The sequence below is a fragment of the Pan troglodytes genome, chromosome 4 (assembly GCF_028858775.2).
Source record: "Pan troglodytes isolate AG18354 chromosome 4, NHGRI_mPanTro3-v2.0_pri, whole genome shotgun sequence".
Lineage (NCBI taxonomy): Eukaryota > Metazoa > Chordata > Mammalia > Primates > Hominidae > Pan > Pan troglodytes.
Genome location: NC_072402.2, coordinates 20,714,314 through 20,734,009, shown reverse-complemented (window position 1 = coordinate 20,734,009; position 19,696 = coordinate 20,714,314). Strand labels below are relative to the sequence as shown.

Genomic DNA, 19,696 nt, shown 5'->3' with positions numbered 1-19,696 from the left:
AATACCATGGATTAAAAGCTGAATTTAAGAAGAGAAAGAATCTTAAAAAGTTGTTATGCAAGGTTAAATCTAGTTTTTCTTTCTCACACAGACTCTGCTTGTGACTATTTCTTCGATAATTGGCACCTTGTGAAATAATCACTAATAATAGTTATCTTTTAGTGGATTCCTGGCGCTGCCCTCAGCTGAGCACTATTATTATTACATTTAATCCTCTCAACCATCTTATGGGATCGATATTATTAGCTCATTTCACAGAGGAGAAAGTTGAGGCTTAAAGAGGTGATGTAATTTTGTCCAAAGTAAACAGCTGGTAGGTTGAGGAGTCAGGGTTCCAATCCACTCTCTCAGAATCTGTAGCCACCTGCTCTTAGTCACTGCTGTGTGTCAGTCTCCCTTGGCACTAGATACAATGGTGATTAGGGTAGCATAATGAGCCTTTTGGACTGCTTGCAAACCATGAACTACTGCATCTTTGAGTTTTAAGGGCTTAGCTTAGGACTAGGGGATATGCATGGAAGCCCAAATCATTGGTGTCCTTTATCTGTGGGATCGAAGTTTGTCACTCAGCATCCTGAACATTGTGTGCCTTTAAACAAGGCAAATCTGATACCATAATTTGGACAACAACTTAGCCAAAGCATCAATTCTGTATATGGAGGCCAAGTAGTACTAACAAACATGCAAATTCTAATTTTAAAACTCAGACAAACATTTTACAGCTAAAACAATCCACCCCCTTTTGGCTAAATAACTGAACAAAATTTCCCGTACAAAGGCAAAGTTCAATATTTTCATTTCTGTAAAACTCTGACCCATGTCACTTTTCATCAGTGCTGCACTATCTGTGAAGTCCCCTTGTAACCTAGAAGAGTTAGCTTCCTCCCTAACATACTTGGAGAAAGATTTGGGCATACCGCAGCATTTCATTTCCTCTTTGTCTAGCTTGATGATAACTCGTCACTTTTCAAACTGTGAAGATGAAATCAGGAGAAGAGTGTGAAATATCAGTATAACAATGGCCACTTCCCACCCCATGAGACAAAGAAGTGAAAGGCTTAGTGATTTGTATGACGATGAGCACTACAGAAAACATTCAAAGCTTCTAAATCCCAGGGACTTCCTGACTTCAGTTGTGAGGGCCAGCCACACTGACATCATAGATCCTTCCTGCAGTCACAATGCTACTAAGTCGCCCTAGGGAAGAGGCCCCAGAAACAGGAAGACCTTAGTTAGGATGCAATTACAATTCCTTGGTACATTGGCTTCCTCAGAAAAAAGAAAAAAATCACAGAGATTGTTTTTCAAAAATATCAAATCTACAAAAAATAAAGCTGGAAAAGCAAGCATCATGAGTTCAGGTACTTATGGACTATTCGAGGTCTCTAAATTTCTCCTACTTCACTATCTTTCTTCTATTTCTTATTACATATAAACAAAATAATGAATCCCAATGAAGACCCTCAGAAGGCTTGGGCACAACAGAGTAATAACTTAAACAAATGTACAAGAAAAAAAAAACCCATCAAAAAGTGGGCAAAGGATGTGAACAGACACTTCTCAAAAGAAGACATTTATGCAGCCAAAACATACGAAAAAAAGCTCATCATCACTTGTCATTACAAAAATGCAAATCAAAACTACAATGAGATACCATCTCATGCCAGTTAGAATAGTAACCATTAAAAAGTCAGGAAACAACAGATGCTGGGGAGGATGTGGAGAAATAGGAACGCTTTTATACTGGTGGTGGGAGTGTAAATTAGTTCAACCATGTGGAAGACAGTGAGGTGATTCCTCAAGGATCTAGAACTAGAAATACCATTTGACCCAGCAATCCCATTAATGGGTATATACCCAAAGGACTATAAATCATTCTACTATAAAGACACATGCACATGTATGTTTATTGCAGCACTGTTCACAATAGCAAAGACTTGGAACCAACCCAAATGCCCATCAATGATAGACTGGATAAAGAAAATGCCGCACATATACACCATGGAATACTATGCAGCCATAAAAAAGGATGAGTTCATGTCCCTTTGCAGGGACATGGATGAAGCTGGAAACCGTCATTCTCAGCAAACTAACACAGGAACGGAAAACCAAACACCACATGTTCTCACTCACAAGTGGGAGTTGAACAATGAGAACACATGGACACAGGGAGGGGAACATCACACACTGGGGCCTGTTGGGGGTTGGGGGCTAGGGGAGGGATAGTATTAGGAGAAATACCTAATGTAGATGATGGGCTGATGGGTGCAGCAGACCACCATGGCACGTGTATACCTACGTAACAAACCTGCACGTTCTGCACATGTATCCCAGGACTTAAAGTATAATAAAAAAATACATTCCTGATTATTTTAGAGCTGTCTGATCCTAAAAAAGTTTCTAAAGGTCTTATAGAAGTATCTGTAAAGAAATGCCTTTCTAGCTAACTATAGATGTTATGGGGGGATGGGGGAGAATTGGGATAAGTGAGGAGAGGGGAAATGTAAAGCAAATTGAAAGCCTCCCTTTAAGCCAAGCTATATGTACAGAAACTGCCCTCAATTAAAAAAAAAAATTAGCAGCACTGCAAAAATTCACTTGTCATAGTTCCTGACCTGATTCAGCATTCTGGTTACCTAGATACAAATGTAAACAAAAGTGCCTCTCCAACTGCGACTGCAGAGGAACAGCCAGTTGAACCTGATGGCCCCCTTCCTGGCTCAGACAATAACCAAGAAAAGAAAGCAAGTACTTTTCAATATTCACATTAAAATTAGAATACTTTGCTCAGCTTCTTTAAAGTTTAGAGTGCTTAGAGAGTTTAAGAAGTTCTGGAAGAACAGTTCTCCCACATTTCCTGTTTGTTCTGTCTTGGCAAAATGGCTGCTGAAAACACAAGCTGAAAAGAAAAATGACCTCAATTTACAATTTCATTAATTAGACTGATTTTTAATATATGGGGCTAAAATTCTTTTAAGTTGATCATTATGTATGTTTTATGATGATTCAAAAGGAACCATGATAAACTCAAGGTGCAGACTTTATCTTTATCTCTAACATGAAAACCGGTATAGCTAAATAGAATGTTTCCTTTATTAGAACTTGTCATATCTTCTCCGTTAAAAAGAACATTTTTTAAAGCAGTGTTTTCAGACTTTTTTTGTACTTCTCTTAACACCTTGTAATTTACATAACAAGAGGCAGATGCAGTCACTTGTTACATAAAGCACTAGCACAATATCAAACATTGATTTTTGGTATGTATTATATAATAGGCTGTACCACATACTAGCTGTGGGACTTTGGAATGATTACTTAACCTCTCTGTTTCTTCTTCTGTAAAATGGGTGAATTAGGCTTATCATACAAAGTTATTGTGGGTTTGAATGAGTCACTTAAGTAAGTGCTTAGCAAGTAGGAAGGGCTACAGTATGATTATCATCATCATCTACATGATCTTGGGCAAGTCCCATACTTCTCTGATCCTGAAGCTCCTCACCTATAAAAAATAGTCATCTTAATTTCTTTCCATAATAAGGGTTTCAGCTTCTTAAGGTAACTAATGTCATCCTTACACTAATGGGAAGGTAATGATATCCACTTTATAGGGCATCATGTCAAATAAAATTATGTCATATACAAGAACGTATTTCATAGCCCATAAAACCAAAAAGCTATAACATCCAAAGCATTATTATGAAATGGATAAAACTGATATATGTAAAAAAATTCCCATAGTGGCCATCAAGTTGTTTGTGAGACAGTTTTTATATATAATAACATCCTAGCTTATAGGAATGAGGATAAAACAGAACTGACTCTTATGTTCAATTAGCAAAGATATAAAAATTTAAATACTGTCTTAGATACCTAAAAATTACATTTAAAAAATTGCACCAAAAGCCAACATCAATGGCTTTTGTTCTAGGTAGCAAAATTACAAGCGAGAATTTTTATTCTGTATCTTTAACTTTTCTATACTTTTCCAAATATTCCTCCATTGTTGTGCTTAACATCTGTCACTTAAAAAGTGTGTGTTGTAGGTGTGTTTTTAAGAAGATGCTACTTGTGGTCTTTCAAATAAGACTTAAAAATTAATAAAATAAAAATAAAACATAGATCTAATTGTTACACTCCAGAAGGAGAAAGGAGGACAAGTTAGTGCCCTTGGACACTGTATTCATCGTACACTTTAATTCCACAAATACTTGGAGAGGACTACTCTCCAAACATATAAGGAGGGACCAACCGGTTGCTGAGGAAATGCCAAAAATAGATCCCCCCACAGACCAGAGGGAGCAGTGGAAAGGTGAGGAGGAAAGAACTGGCAATGAAGTAGGTGAGGTCTCAGGACTCAGTACTGTTTCAGTGGGAAACAGGAGTGAAAACACTCTCCACGGTAGAAGGCATCAGGTCCTCTGACTTAGGACAGTTTCCATAACGTGGGCACCTGAGTGCCCAGTGAATCAGTAGATCCATTCTCTAGGGGAAGATGTGGCTTAACAGCATTAGACCCATTGCAGACCCCATTCAGCAATGACGGGAGGGTACAAGCTCTCTCCTGGGGGTTCATAGGCTCCCTCGTGAGCAGCCTCGAGCCTGTTCTGCCTGCCCACCACCAAAAGGGCTGAGTCAGGAGAGGCTTTCTCAGGCGTTCTTTATTAGCATCCCTGATAATGGACTTCACATTTTTTAAAGTTTTTTTGAAGGAGGGAGGTATCCAATTAAGTTTCTTAAAACTTAAGAAGTAGTAATTTCTTGGGCATTTGAAAAAGGAATGCTTTCTGTATGTGAGTCTTAACATATTCTGCCCACCATTATAGTACACAGTAACATAAAGCAAGAAAAAATATCCTAGGAATATATTTTGTTAAAGTTTTTAACTGAGGTGGAATACCACTCATATTCTCCATATTGAATACAGTTCAGCAATAGGCTATTAAAATTAGGATAAATCTGTCTTTTTTTTTAAACTTAAAAGAACATTAGAATTTAAGGCATTTTCGGCTGGAAGCTGTGGTTCACGCCTGTAATCCCAACACTTTGAGAGGCCGAGGCAGGCGGACCACAAGGTCAGGAGATCGAGACCATCCTGGCTACCATGGTGAAACCCCATCTCTACTAAAAATACAAAAAAAAAATTTAGCCAGGCGTGGTGGCGGGTGCCTGTCGTCCCGGCTACGCAGGAGGCTGAGTCAGGAGAATGGCGTGAACCCGGGAGGCGGAGCTTGCAGTGAGCGAAGATTGCACCACTGCACTCCAGCCTGGGCGACAGAGCGAGACCCCGTCTCAAAAAAAAAAAAAAAAAAAAAAAAAAGATTTTAAGGCATTTTTGAGATATGAAAAACAGTGAGTACACTGGGTATCTTCTTTCCTGTCATAAAAATGCTGCAAATTATCAACTTTCATGAAAATAGAACTTTCTAGTAGTACCATTTTATTGAATTAGAAGTTGCCAGTTAAGTGTACATATGGCCAGCTATACTTAATGTTAGTAAATCATGTGTATGACTGCTCTGGCTATAATAATCTGACATCCAGGTACTTGGATAGGCTAGTTTTCTAGTTCAAGGCTTTGTGTTTGAAAATTAGCTGTTTCTCCTTAGAAATCAGCATGTCAGGAATCATTCACTCTGTGAAGACTTCTTTAGTAACTCAGTCAATAATCATTAGATATTTCATTTTTAAATTATCTACGAATAATCTATGGCTTTGACTTTTCCAAAAAGGTTTTCTTGACTGTGATAACAAATCTATGAAATACAGCTCTCTAGTATCTCCACAGAACTTAATTTTGTTTTTAGTCATTAGCAATACAAAGGGGACATGTGTAAGATTAACTGAGCTGATTATCTGGTCTATGGTATACATTTTGTTTAAAATTAAAACTCTTTAAAGATAAACTGCATAGAAGTAATCTGTAAAGAAGCAGATGATATATTCTGAATCTGTAACCTTTGTTTTAGGTAAGATTATCTCCAGCCAAAATGTCAACCAAGAATTCTACAGATCTAGTTGAATATGTTGACAAGTAAGTGTGTAAATTACAACTAGTTTTAACTATTAACTGCATTTATTGTGACAAATCTCACATGCAAAAAAGAAAAAAAATCCTGTGTTTAATTATTCAGTCAGAGATGAATGTACCTGAATGAAACCTTTAAGTTCTCTGCATTCAGAAGAGACTAAATCATGTCAGAAAGACAAACCTGATCCTGTTCCTTTCTGATTGACAGAACAAGCAGATTTAACTACCTTTTCTTTAAATGACCTCCATAGGTTCCTGTAGATTTATGTGAAAAGCAATACAACATATTGCATATTGCGACAATATCAGATATAGCTAACTATTGACTTCAAAATAAACCAAGTAAACCTGTTAACATTTCATGATAAAAACTCAGGAAATTTTGAGATATATTTCACTAATCACTAGAAGATGTTGTTTCTGCTATTTACAGTGCCATACCTGGAGCTCCCCCAGGACAGGTGTACCACAGAGGGACAACTCCAGGCACTTGGAAATAGAATAACACACTGTTAACACATGCACATTGTCCAAAATACCCAAGGATGCCAGTGATGAAGGTGGCATTGCAGAGGCAATGCATATTAATTTGAGTTGTTTTCTATTCCATATGTCAAAGCAGGATTTGGTCTAATGCTGTCATTCATGTTTTCACGGCACTGGGGATTTAGTCTCAGTCCTTCTACTACTTTGCTGTGTAACACCAGTCAGTTCCATAATGTCTCTGGGCTTTAGTTTTTTCATTTGAAAAACAAAGAGGTTGGACTAGAAACTACTGCAGCTTTAAAATAATTCTGATTTTAATAATCATGACCACAGAAGAAAAAAATAGCCAAATGAATGAAATGAGTTCATGTGAAGAGAAAAATCTAAATACACCTTGAACTTCGATTTTTTAAAAATTATCTTTAACAATTAAGATGACAAGATTTCTTCACTAATTTTTACTGCATTTTTTTCACAAGAATTCCCCTGTCCCTTGGCCAGTTAAATTTAGTACATTCCAAATAGTTCAATCACAGTATGTTAGCCCCTTTTTTCATGTTCCACATAACTTGTATTTGTTTATATGACTATGAGTCTATGATTTAGAAAAAAATAAAACTAAGCATGGGAAAAATATTTTTAAATGTTTAAAAAATGCAATATTTGGACAGATGACTTTTTTTCTGAGTTAAGGACAATGAATGTAGTATGCACAAAAATAATTATTATAAATAAATGTATTAGCTAACCTTATCTTCCAAGGAGAAAAGGGAAACTTGTCCCTACCTGACTCTCTACATGACAAATGGAAAATAAAAATCATTCTTCTGATCCGTCAAATTCTATTACAAACCTGTGTGGATTTCTTTAGCTCAAGCTGGTGATGTACATCCCAGGAGATGAGAAAATAAATTCCTGGAAAATGGTAACAAACTTAAGCAGCAGAAGATAAACTTTTTGGATTTCTTTGGCTTTCAGATAAATTAAAATGAAGACAAAGAGGAAGAAATAGTCTATAATGCAAAGCAAAAGCATGATAAAGATTACTTCACTCCAACATTTATTTCTACCTTAATCTCTCCCTTACCCCTTCTCTTACTATCTAAACCATATATCTGGAACTTTCTATTTATGATTTCACATTGTTAATTGTCTTTTGGTCTCTCTCTTCGCATCTCTCAGAACAGGCTGCAAACTCCCTAAAGGAAGGCACTCTATGGCCTTATGATTTTTGGTATCCCTCCAGTAGCCTATCATGATGTACTGAATACACTTGATGAACTGTAGTTGACAGATTTAATGGAAAGTAATGGTAGAACAATTGAATTGTTAGAGCTCTGCTTAAATCAGCTGATTAACTGGAAAAGCAAAATAGCATTTGGGCGTTTCAGTAATAAGTGCAGACATTTTGAATTGACATATTCAATCCAATAAAATAAAAATAAAGAACAATGGTTTTTAAAATAACTTCACTGGCCAGGCACAGTGGCTCACATCTATAATCCCAGCACTTTGGGAGGCAGTGGTGGGCAGATCACCTGATGTCAGGAGTTGAAGACCAGCCTAGCCAACATGGTGAAACCCCATCTCTACTAAATATACAAAAATTAGCCGGGCATGGTGGCGTGCACCTGTAATCCCAGCTACTCGAGAGGCTGAGGCAGGAGAATCACTTGAACCCGGGAGGTGGAGGTTGCAGTGAATGGAGAGTGTACCACTGCACTCCTGCCTGGGTCACAGAGTGAAACTCGATCTCTAAATAAATAAATAAATAAAACAAAAAACTTCAGCCTTCAACTCATAGTTTTCATTGGGTGACAACAAATGGATTGACATGCAAACAGAGTACTTAAGTAAAAGTCATTATCAACTCATTAAATGGCCTGAATTTATATTACAGGTTTTCAGAGGTTTGGCCTTAAAACCTATATGGGTATATTTACAGGTAATACTATGAGCAAAGAATAACAACTCAAAAAGTAAAAATCCAGTCCCTCAGGGAGCTATCTAATAATGCGTTTGGAGCCATTCTAGCAGGAAGGAGAGAAATGAATTATTAGATAGCTGGCCAGGGTAGGCCTCATTAAGAATCTGACATTTGAGAAAAGACCAGGAAGTGAGGAATTTGGCCATGTGGACATCTAGGGGAAGAGCAAAGTTTCGAAGGCAGGAATATTCTTATGGTGTAGCAGGAACAGAAAGGGGGCAAGGATGGCTGGGGTGAAAAGGAGGGAAATACAAATTGGAACTATGATAGCATCTGGGATTCTATTTGAAAGTCTCTGGAGAAAATGAATCCTGAGTTTCTGCTGCCCATGAGGCAAATTCCAACTTTCCTGAACAAAAAGGAGGCCAAGGAACTGAGGTTTTTTACTGAGTTTTCCAGGCTGGGCTATAGCCAATATATAACTCAGGAATTCTCTCAAGAGTACATTTTGTGAAGATGAGGGTCTGGCTGACAGCCAAAGAATGATATTTAAAATCTGGATACATAAAACTTTCAGCAAGTCAAATGGGCAAAATAATAAATGATTAATGACTTCCCCTCATGAGTAGAATATGGAATTCAGGGTCTGAAAGTATTCATTTTCAAGGTTTTTCTTAGCACCATGGCAGACACTTTATTATTCCGTGATGCATTGCTTTTGTTACTACATGATGAAGACAGATATTTCACATTACAATGCATGAGAAAGGAAGACAAAACTCTGTTGGTTGAACTTTCTATGGATAGATCATGTTAGGTTGGATGGTGCTGCTATCAGCCACAGTGCAGTCTTTTGGTCTTTCTCTTTCTTCTTTTCATGCCCCCCCACCCACCTGTGATGGGCAAGGCTCTGCTGAGAGTGGGCACAGTCACAGGGATTGGGCATTACCCATAGGGACCTCCAATTAGTAAGGGAAGGGGCTGCCCAAATGATGCTCAGTCCCTCCCAAGAGGCTGTCTGGATTCTTGTCACATTTAAGACCTTCTGCTTAAGCGTGAGAACTCCACTGAGGTCAGGCTGATGCTGATCTCAGTTCTCTAGAGCACAGAGGGAGCCCCCACCAACCTCTGGGCCTCTGAGAAGACCCTTAGGACTCCGAGGAGAGATGTGAGCCAGGCAGGAAAGGTGACTTGGTGAAAAATTACATGATGTTGGCAGCAAGTTACATATGAAGAAGCAGAGGGAAAGACACACCTTTCTCCTCTGAGAAAAGTGCAAATGTAACAGGAAGAGCCACTAACTGGCCTAAGCAAAGCTGCTGTGATGTAGGAGAAAAAGGAGAGGCTAACTAAAATGTTTCGCTGCTGAGTGACTCATAGCCTCCATGCCTCAGTTTCCTCCTAAGTAGAGACAAATTTTACTCGTGCCACAGGGTAGTGGTGGAATGCAATGAAAATGATACGTTGACTATAAGCACTAAATAGAAATAAGATAGTGTTATAATAAATTCCTTACATTTCTCCTGGGCTAGGAGCTCCCTACCACAAACTGAGTGGCTTTAAACAATAGAAATGTATTACCTCACAATTCTGGAGGTTGGAGGTCTGAAATCAAAGTGCCAGCAGGACTGGTTCCTTCTGAGGGCTCCAAGGGGAACCTGTTCCTTGTCTCCTGCCTAGCTTTTGGTGACTTTTGGGAGTCCCTGGCACTCCTTGGCTTGTAGATGTGTCACTCCAATCTCTGCCTCCATCTTTACGTGGTGTTTCCCTGTGTTTCTGTCTTCATACAGCCACCTTCACATATATACATACATACATACATACACACATACACATACATACATACAGGCATCTTCACATCGACACCAGCCATGCTGGATTAGGGGCCCACTCTGCTCCAGTAGCACCTCACCTTAACTAATTATATCTGCAAGACCCAATTTCCAAATAAGCTCACATACTGAGGTATTAAGCTTTAAGACTTCACTGTTTCTTTTGGGGGGACACAATTCAACCCATAACAATATTTAATAATTATAAATAATTGTAAGAACACATATATACAACATTGTACAAGACATATTTACAAGACATTGCAAAGTATTTCAGGTACACATCCTTTAACTTGATCTCGTCAGCCAGGTGGGAGGGTCAGGAGTCCCTCTCTCCACAGAACAGAGAGGGAGCCCTCTTTCGGGCAACCTCAGAGAGGTTGAAGTTAGCTTGTGACAGAGATAGAACTTGAACCCAAGTCTTCTGACTCCAAGTACAGCGTTCTTTCCCCTGGCGACTCACATTAAACACTCCCCACCCCCACCCCCAAAGACCAAGGTAATATGGGAAGGTATCTCAAGAGGGCCACAAATGCTACAGGAACTCCCAACATCATCAAAACAATTTGCTACTGCAGTTTGCATATGCTTCACCTGTAAGTATGACCCAGACATCCACCCTGCCCTCACTGACACAGGGACTCTGTTTGGAACTTTTGTCAACCTTGATGCCTCCACATGAAGGAAAACCAATCGTACCAGGCACATCACTCATTTTGCAATCTTACTAAAAATTCTGCTGAACATGAGGAGTCTGCCTTATAGAGCGCATCACTTTTCACTGGAAAAGAATCACAACCAGTTCTTTCTCCAGTCTCTTCTGGACCGTGCCACTATATGGAGTTCTTTTTGGGCCCTTCCTGATGCTCTGTGCTGGCCCAGCCCTGTTGGCCTGGTGTACTTCCTCCTGCACTGGGCCCACCAGAACTCAAATTGCCTGCCTCACCCCCCAGAGCATTCAGCCCTACTTAAAACTCAGCAGTGGAAGTCTCTCCAGCTACAAACATCCACTTGCCAGGGTGGTTATAAACAGGCAACACAGAAACTATAGAAAATGTTTTTTCTATTTCATCACTCCCCACATACACTCATAGATTATTTTTGTGAGGCATCAAAATATTCTCTGAGATTTCACTTCAGGTTTTTTGTTTTTTTTTTATAGGACTCTCTGCACTCAGACCGTAACTAGTCATATATTAGATCTCATAAAAATGTAGAAATCTTTCTTCGGTATGCCTTTTTGTGTTCTAGAAAAAGGTTTAAATTTTCAAGTTTGGTTCTCTGAGTATTACAGGTTGCCAAAATGGTTATCAGAATCTCCCCAGTAAATTTAGGGCTCTATTCACAAGAACAGAACAGGCAGGGAAGTGAGAGGCTCCATGTACCGGCTGATCTGCCAGCTACAGCACAGCTGGTGTAAGTCACACCGAATTACAGAAAAATAGAACTCAAGAGTTTGTGGAAAATCTGTTCGGATTCAGTTGTCAGCTACATAATCAATGATCTATGTGAAGCCCAAATATCTCTCTGAAAAGGCCCCCTAGGAATTTTTCCTCCTGTGGTTGGTGCCTCCATCTGCACTAGTCTGGAATATCCAGTTATTTCTTTCCTTTCATAGTTAAATTTAGATCTAGGTCCCACTGACATACATAACATACTAAGAAAGCGTGAGGTTCTTAAATTTATATCTTACTACTAGGGAAAGCCCTCAGTTTTTATCCCTTAGGAATACCTAATGATTTGAATAATGGCCTCGTCAGGAATCTCTCTTAGAAAATTGAGACATGCTCATGTGTTTGTTCTTCCATGGTTGATTTAGAAAGGTCAATTGGAAAACAATATTCTCTGTCCTTGTGGCAATGCAAATAGGGAAAAAATATAAGCTGTCTGTTGATCTTCAGGAACCATGTAAATAAAACCAAACAGAGCCATCATTTGGTGCTTCATTAAACCTTAAGAATTAGCAATAATAATAAGACTACAGTTAATAGTAAATCCCAGGCCTGAAAAGGAATTTCAAAAAGGAAAGCTCTCCACTTAAACATAAAATAAATTTTAAAAATAATCTTTAAAAATTTAGGAGAAGAAATAACTACAGTCCAGCATTTGCATCCCACTTAATGTCTCCATGGTTGCAGGCAAATAGCTTTGCATAGCAGTAGGTGATACCCTCCTAAAAGGCTTCCTTCGATGGGCCAAATAGCCACAGCATTGAAATCAGCCCTGACAGACAAGACCACAGACCTGCTGGCTTGGGTCTGCCCTCTCATTGCTCTCTCTGAATATAATCTTGACATTAGCCAATAGCACCTCACCCGCAAGAGTGAGGCCCTGGGACCCTCCTAACCTCAGACATACAGGTGTGTGGCATTGGTTTCACCACCCTCTCTACTGCATGCATCTCACTTATTATCTCAGAACTTACAACCACACAGCAAAATAGGCCTTGTTGGCCCTGTTTACAGATGAAGCAATTAGAACACTCGGTTGGTAAGTGGTGGAGCCTGTGTTCTACCCTCAGTCTACCTTGCTTTCCAATGTGCCAAGCTGCTTCTGGATGTCTACAGAACTTGAGAGCTCATATTCCATAGTTCACTACTTTAGCACTTCATTATATATCCTGCCTTATATTATTCGCTGATTCACATGACCAGTCTTGAAGAAATCAGTGGTGTTTAGTCTTTAGGATACATTAGAATCACCTATGCACTTGCTTAAAATGCATATTCTTACTCTCCCTGCCTACCCTAAAATTTTGATTCAGTAGGTTTGTGTTGGAGTGGAGTAATCTGTATTTTAACAACTTCCCTCCCTCACCCTCCCCTGTGATACCAATTCAAGTATAAGAAATACTGAATTAACCTAAGTTCCTTGAGGAACAGAGCCATTATATGTAAATATGTAGTATTACAGGTATGGACTAGAGTAAATGTGTGTATGGACTAGAGTAAATATTGTATATGAACTAGAGTAAATATTTAGTAAGTACTTAATGTATCTTTATTTGAAATGACATTTTTATTGGTAAGTGACTAGATATAGACACAATGCCTTCAGCTGCACATAATAGAAGCACTAACCAAAAATGGTTTAAATGTAGAAATACTGATTAGCTCATATAACAAAAAAAATCCAGAGTTTGGTAAATTTAGTAGCTTCAGAACATCATTAAGCAGCCAGGTGTTTTTTTTTATTCTTTCTGTCTGCCATTTCCTTTTTCCTCATGATCACAAGATGCCTTTGGTAGTTCCAAGCATCATGCACAGACAGGACAACATTCAGCGAAGAAGAGGGAAGTTTCTTCTGTGTATCCCTTCTTGAAGGCAAAGACACTTTATCCAGAAGCCCCATAGCAGGTTTCTCTTTGCATCTCATGGGCCAGAATTGCTTCACATGCTCTTACCATAACCAATTGCATCTCAACCCAGAAGAATGGAATCTTTATGATTAGTTTGCCCCTCAGAAGGACATGGGGGACAGGAAGGATGAATCAAGTCAGGCAGAAGTTAGGGGTGGCTGTTGGGAAGGTAACCAATGGTATCTGCCGTACTGAGAACATCTAGGAGAAAACAATTTCTAAATTTGGGGGGAAATGAAGCATAATTTATAAGTGTCTGTACAAGACTGAAAACCAGGAGACCAAATACCTTTGCTGGCAAATCTGGGATATAGATTGTCTAGAGGCCACAAAGCAGCACTGGCTCAACGAAAATAATGAGCAAATCTGCAGTCCACCACTAGGCTATGTGTCACCTTCTGCAGAGCCTGGCATCTTCTTCCCTTCTGCCTCTGACTCATACATCCAATCCAGGGTAGCACTGACAGCATGGTGGGGGTTTTAGGGGAATGGATTTTATATATGGTAGGTACCATTTGGTGATTTTCCAAAAGAACATTTTTGAACCAAATGAGTGGTAAATGCAATCTGACTCACAAAACCCCTTGGCAAAGTTTTCTTTGCACCTCAGATTTCCAGGTGATAGAAAAGAAGAATCTCTCTGAGTGTGTGAGTGTGTGTGCACATGTTACAAAAACTACCATGTTAATGAAATATTCAATTTGAAAAAAAAAAAGAAAAGAAGAATCTCACCCAGGCTGAGACTATTTTATATTGCTCAAGAGAGTAAACTATGTCTTGAGGCTCTAACAAGCTGTGACTTTATGGAGCCACTTTTTTTTTGTCCAGTTTTCCAACAACTGAGCCTTAAGGGAACAGTCCAGGTAGAGAAATCAGTCTGTCAATCAACAAATATTTACTGACTGCCTACTATGTGCCACATATTCTTCTCAATGTTGGGGGACTGTGCAGAACATGCTAGAAAAGTGCCTCACATAGGGAGCTCTCATTCTAGTGATGGAGGATAGACAATAAACAGCAACAAGTAAATAAGATAATTTTAGATAATGACAAATGCTTTCGAGAAGATAAAATGGGGTATTATGAGAGAAGGCCTATGTGGTTGAATGAGATAAATGGAGGGAAGAATGGGAGGAAATGAGGTTAGAAAGGAGAGATAAGATTTTATTCTGAGAGAATGGATAAGCCATAGGAAGGTTTTAAGTAGTCAAGGGCTACCACTTACACTTTAGAAAGACCACTCTAGTTGCTGTATGGAGGATGTGCTATTTGTTAGGAGGAAAAGTGGAAAAGATAATGGTGGCCAGGATCAAGAAAGGAAGAAAGAACTAAAATAACTGTGAGTTTGGAGCCTAAGAATACTGCTGGGTGTTATTTCTGCAGCTACCCTATTAGGTCACATGACTAGCATTAATGTCCCCTGCTTATTGTTGGAATGATGAGAAAATGTGGGAGCTAATGTTAACATTTGATTTTGGAATCTGTGAGTTTCAAATCGTGACCCTGAATCTCCAAGTTGTGTGACCATTCCTTGTTCTGTCTGGTAAATTTCCTCAGTCTGGTCTTCCAAATCACTAATTCATTCTTTAGCTATTTTTTCTGTTATATTTATCCTACCTTTTATTTTTTATTTCAATTATATTTTCCATACCTAATGGTTCTACTTACTTTTTACATTTTCTAGTTTTTCTCATTTTACTAATATCTTCTGTTGTCTTCTCTCTTAATATGTTCAATAGCCTTTTAGAAATTTATTGTGTACATTTTAATATTTCTCTTCTGTGGGAATCTGTAATCTACTAGGTTGTTTATTTGTAGGTTAATTACTTTTAAAAAGGCTGTGCTCCTCAAAAGTCCTGTTAATCTGGCCTTTGAACTCATTTCCCCTGGGCATTTCAGCCAGATCCTGGTCTCCAATGGAGCCTTGTCAGCTCCAGTGAGTCCAGGGTTGGGGTGTGGATGAGCCCCAGGCACCAGAAACCACTCCCTATTCCACAAAATAACTTCTCCTGTCAGGTCTTCACCTTTTGCTCCCCAGGAAGAAGCAGATTTAGGAGAACACTTGCTTTCCCACCCTGTGGACATTTAGAAGTGAAACAAGGTGGCAGCAACTCCCCAAAGTCAATTGTTCCCCAAATTTCTTGTTATTGTTACTGCTCCAACTCCTTACCAACACAGTCCCTCTGCCCTGCCTAATCTTTCTTTAGAGGACACCTAGAATAGTTTGACATTTCACAGGAGTCAGAACAACTGGTCCCAAGGAAATAGAGAAGAAGAGCAGACTTATGTTGTTCCCTTTCCCTATTTTATCTTCCCACAGCCCTCCCAAGCTGTCTCTTGTCCCAGGCCAACGCAGCCATCTGATTCAGGTTGGGTTGCCCAGGGAACAGACTCTGAGATGGAGATTGGCGAATAGCAGGCTTATTACAGAGCACACTGGGATCAACACCTGTGGAAGGGAAGGGAAAGGAATGGAACTCAACAGAAGGAATAGTTGAACTATATGAAGTGAGTTGAGCCAACTAACTTCAATTAGTTATATATGGATTTTATATATATTAGGTACCATGGCTCCAACAGTTGAGCCAAAGAAGACTTCAACCAACTTCACAGGAAGCTCTGGAGCTGGGACAGCCCTTCAAAGTTGTTCAGAGTTAGACCAAGCATGCCAGGCCTTTATACCCGCACACTGTCCAATCACTGAATAAAGCTGCCCCAGAAAGTGGGCATGACCTTGACAAGGCAGTTCTCAGAGAAAGCTAACAGCTGAAGTCTGCCAGCTGGCAGCACTCCCAACAGTTGGGGGGTATAAGTCCTTCCTTCCTGAACGGGGAGCTGGGTGGCACATCACGGCATCCACAGCACCACCCACACACGCACCAGTTTAAAACAGCTCCCACCACCCCAGGGGTTTTTCACTTTCTCCAAGTCCTTCAGGATTTTGTAAGGGAGACAGGATGGGAAGCCACATTTATTCAACATTTTTGTCAAAACCGTAGTCAGCCCGGGATTTTTTTTAACCTCTGAATAACTGTCTAACTCATTTCCTTTCTTTCTGCACTTTGTCTCACATGAGCTGTCATATCCCTCTGGGGCCGATTTACTTTAGCTCCCATGTTCTCACTAACTCTCAATTCTGTATTGCTTGCTGAAAGCTTTATTTTCCCAGGAGGCTGAAGCTGAATGAGTCCTCTGAAGACCCAGCCACAGCCAAGTAGAGGTGTGCTGGCTCTGCAGAGACAACAGGACCCCTGGGCATGGGGGATGGCAATATTTTCCATGGGACCAAAGTCTGCTCTGTGAGTCCCACAGAATCCCCCATCATTTCTCAGGTCCTAGGCCCCCACCCCACCAGAGAGTTGAAGTATGTGGGTTGGGGTAGGAGCCAAGGTGAGCAGTGGTGGCGCAACTCTTCCTTTTGAAAGCTACCTGAGTGATTCCAAAAATGCCTGTTCTCTTTTACACACACACACACACACACACATCTGCCAGCTCAGGCAATCTCATTTTCTTCACCTAAGTCTTCAACCACCATTGAAAGCTACCTGAGTGATTCCAAAAATGCCTGTTCTCTTTTACACACACACACACACACACACACACACACACATCTGCCAGCTCAGGCAATCTCATTTTCTTCACCTAAGTCTTCAACCACCATTGAAAGCTACCTGAGTGATTCCAAAAATGCCTGTTCTCTCTTACACACACACACACACGCACACACACACACACGCGCACACACACACACACACACACACACCTGCCAGCTCAGGCAATCTCATTTTCTTCACCTAAGTCTTCAACCACCATTTACTTCTCTGATAACATCCAAATCTCTGTCTTCAGACGCATTTCAGACTGTTCAAGGGGCATCTCTAGAGAGATGCCATATACAAAATCCCAAATTTGTTTTCTTCCCCCAAAACCTAACTGTTTTTTTGTTTGAATTTCAGTGTTGATGAAAAGTGGCATCATACATTAAGCTCAAATCCAAAACATCAGAATCTCTCCCTCCTTCAGGCTCATTTCCAATCTATCTCAAAGTTCTACAACTTCTAGGTTTATAATATCTGTAACATGTATTCTCCTTCTTTGTGTCCAAGATCACCATCTGAGTCTCAGACCTTCCTCATTTTTTCATGTAGATTACTGTCCATGTTAGTTATCCATTGCTGTGTAGCAAAGTATCTCAAAACTCAGCGGCATAAAACAGCGAATATTTATCTCACAGTTTCTCAGGATCAGGAATTCTAGGATGGTTCACTCATATAGCTCTTGGTCGACACCCCAGACTCTTGCTGGCTGTTGTCGGGAGTTTTCAGTTCCTCACCATGTGGACCTCTCCACAGGGCTATTCAATATGGCAGTTGGCTTCCCCCAAAATGAGAGAGAGAGAGAGAGAGAGAGAGAGAGGAGGGAAGGAGGGAGGAAGAGAGAGAAAGAGAAGAATCTGATTATCATAGGGTGAGGAGCAAACCACACATATTGAAAGGCACAACAAAACTAGCTTGCTTCTTCAAGAAGCTGATCAGTGAAGGGAAGGAGTAATATATTAAGGCCAAGAGAGGGTATCAGGATTTTTAAGTTTCTTTGCCTGTACATGAAATAGCCCTGGCCTTTGTCTTTTCCCATTTCTAATTTACTTTGTTTACTTTTCGTTGAACTTCTGACTCTTTTGCTCATCTTTGCCTTTAATCTGTGATTTCTTTCATCTATTAGTAGGCAGCCCTCTCCTCAACATAGAATTATCAGGTATTACATTTGTATGGACCCGGAAATCATCCAACTTGGTTGGTTAGAATAGTGGGTAAATTGAGGAGGAAGCACATTCCAGGGATGATTTGGAGGCAGAGTTTGGAGGGGACCTCTTCTCTGCATGTAATGTAGTATGGACTTCAGACTGCTTAGGCTTGAATACTGGTCCACTGTTGTTAGCTGGGTAAACTCGGACAAAAGTTATTCAGTCTTTCTAAGCCTCAGTTTTATTATCGTTAAAAACAGGGTAATATTAATAGACCCTCCATGGTGTTATCATGAAGATTCAATAGATGACTCATTTAAAGTGCTAGCCACAAGGTCTGGCTTGTATTAAATGCTCAAAGATACTAGCTATAACTATTTATAAAGTGCAGGAGTAGTGTATGGACACGGTGGTAATGTTTTTGACTGCTCAGTGATGTTTTCTTCCCTCTTTCTGATTCTCAGGTTCTAGAATTATGTTATCCCAAACAGTAGCCACTGGCCACATGTGCCTGTTGAGCACTTGAAATGTGGCTAGTCCAAATTGAGGAGTTGTGCTATAAGTGTATAATACACACTGGACTTCAAAGACTTATCTTTAAAAAGAATGTAAAGTATTCCATTAAAAAGTTCACATTGATTACATGTTACAATGACATTTTAGATATAATGGTTTAAATAAATTATATTGTTAAAATTAACATTATCAGTTTTTGTTTTGTTTTATTTTGTTTTCTGAGATGGAGTCTCGCTCTGTCGCCCAGGCTGGAGTGCAGTACCTCAATCTCGGCTCACTGCAACCTCCACCTTGTGGGTTCAAGTGATTCTTGTGCCTCTGCCTCCCGAGGGGCTGGGACTACAAGCCTGTGCCACCACATCCGGCTAACTTTTCTATTTTTAGTAGAGATGGGGTTTCAGCATGTTGGCCAGGCTGGTCTCAAATTCCTGACCTCAAGTCATCTGCCCACCTCAGCCTCCCAAAGTGCTGGGATTACAGGTGTGAGCCACCACGCCTGGCCTGTCATCAGGTTTTTAAAATTTTTTCTTAATGTGGCTATTAGAAAGTTTAAAATTGTCTATAAGGTTTACATTATATTTCTTTTGAGCAGTTTTATAAAGATGAAATTACAGAGCTACTAAATTAAAAAGAAGAAATATATTTCTATATTTTATTTATCTGCATAGCATGAGCCCCTCTTCTTCCATTATAAGCCAACCAGATTCTGCTGACCTTCCCTGGGCAGTTGAAGCCTTGCCATCCGCACACACTGATCCTTGTGAGCAACCATCCATCACTAGGGTAATAAAATTATATCTGTGGC

The 19,696-nt window shown here is 39.8% G+C and overlaps 1 protein-coding gene across 1 annotated transcript in view; it reads left to right on the top strand.

The window, feature by feature from the left end:
- The first annotated feature begins 332 nt into the window (after window positions 1-332).
- FAM81B (family with sequence similarity 81 member B) overlaps window positions 333-19,696 on the top strand; it is a 60,053-nt gene continuing 40,689 nt past the window's right edge. The window contains exons 1-3 of the mRNA XM_517651.8: window positions 333-1,361; window positions 2,641-2,744; window positions 5,967-6,031. Of these exons, the coding sequence (XP_517651.6) occupies window positions 1,238-1,361; window positions 2,641-2,744; window positions 5,967-6,031 (293 nt within the window). The 5' untranslated portion in view covers window positions 333-1,237. The remainder of the gene's footprint in view (window positions 1,362-2,640; window positions 2,745-5,966; window positions 6,032-19,696) is intronic.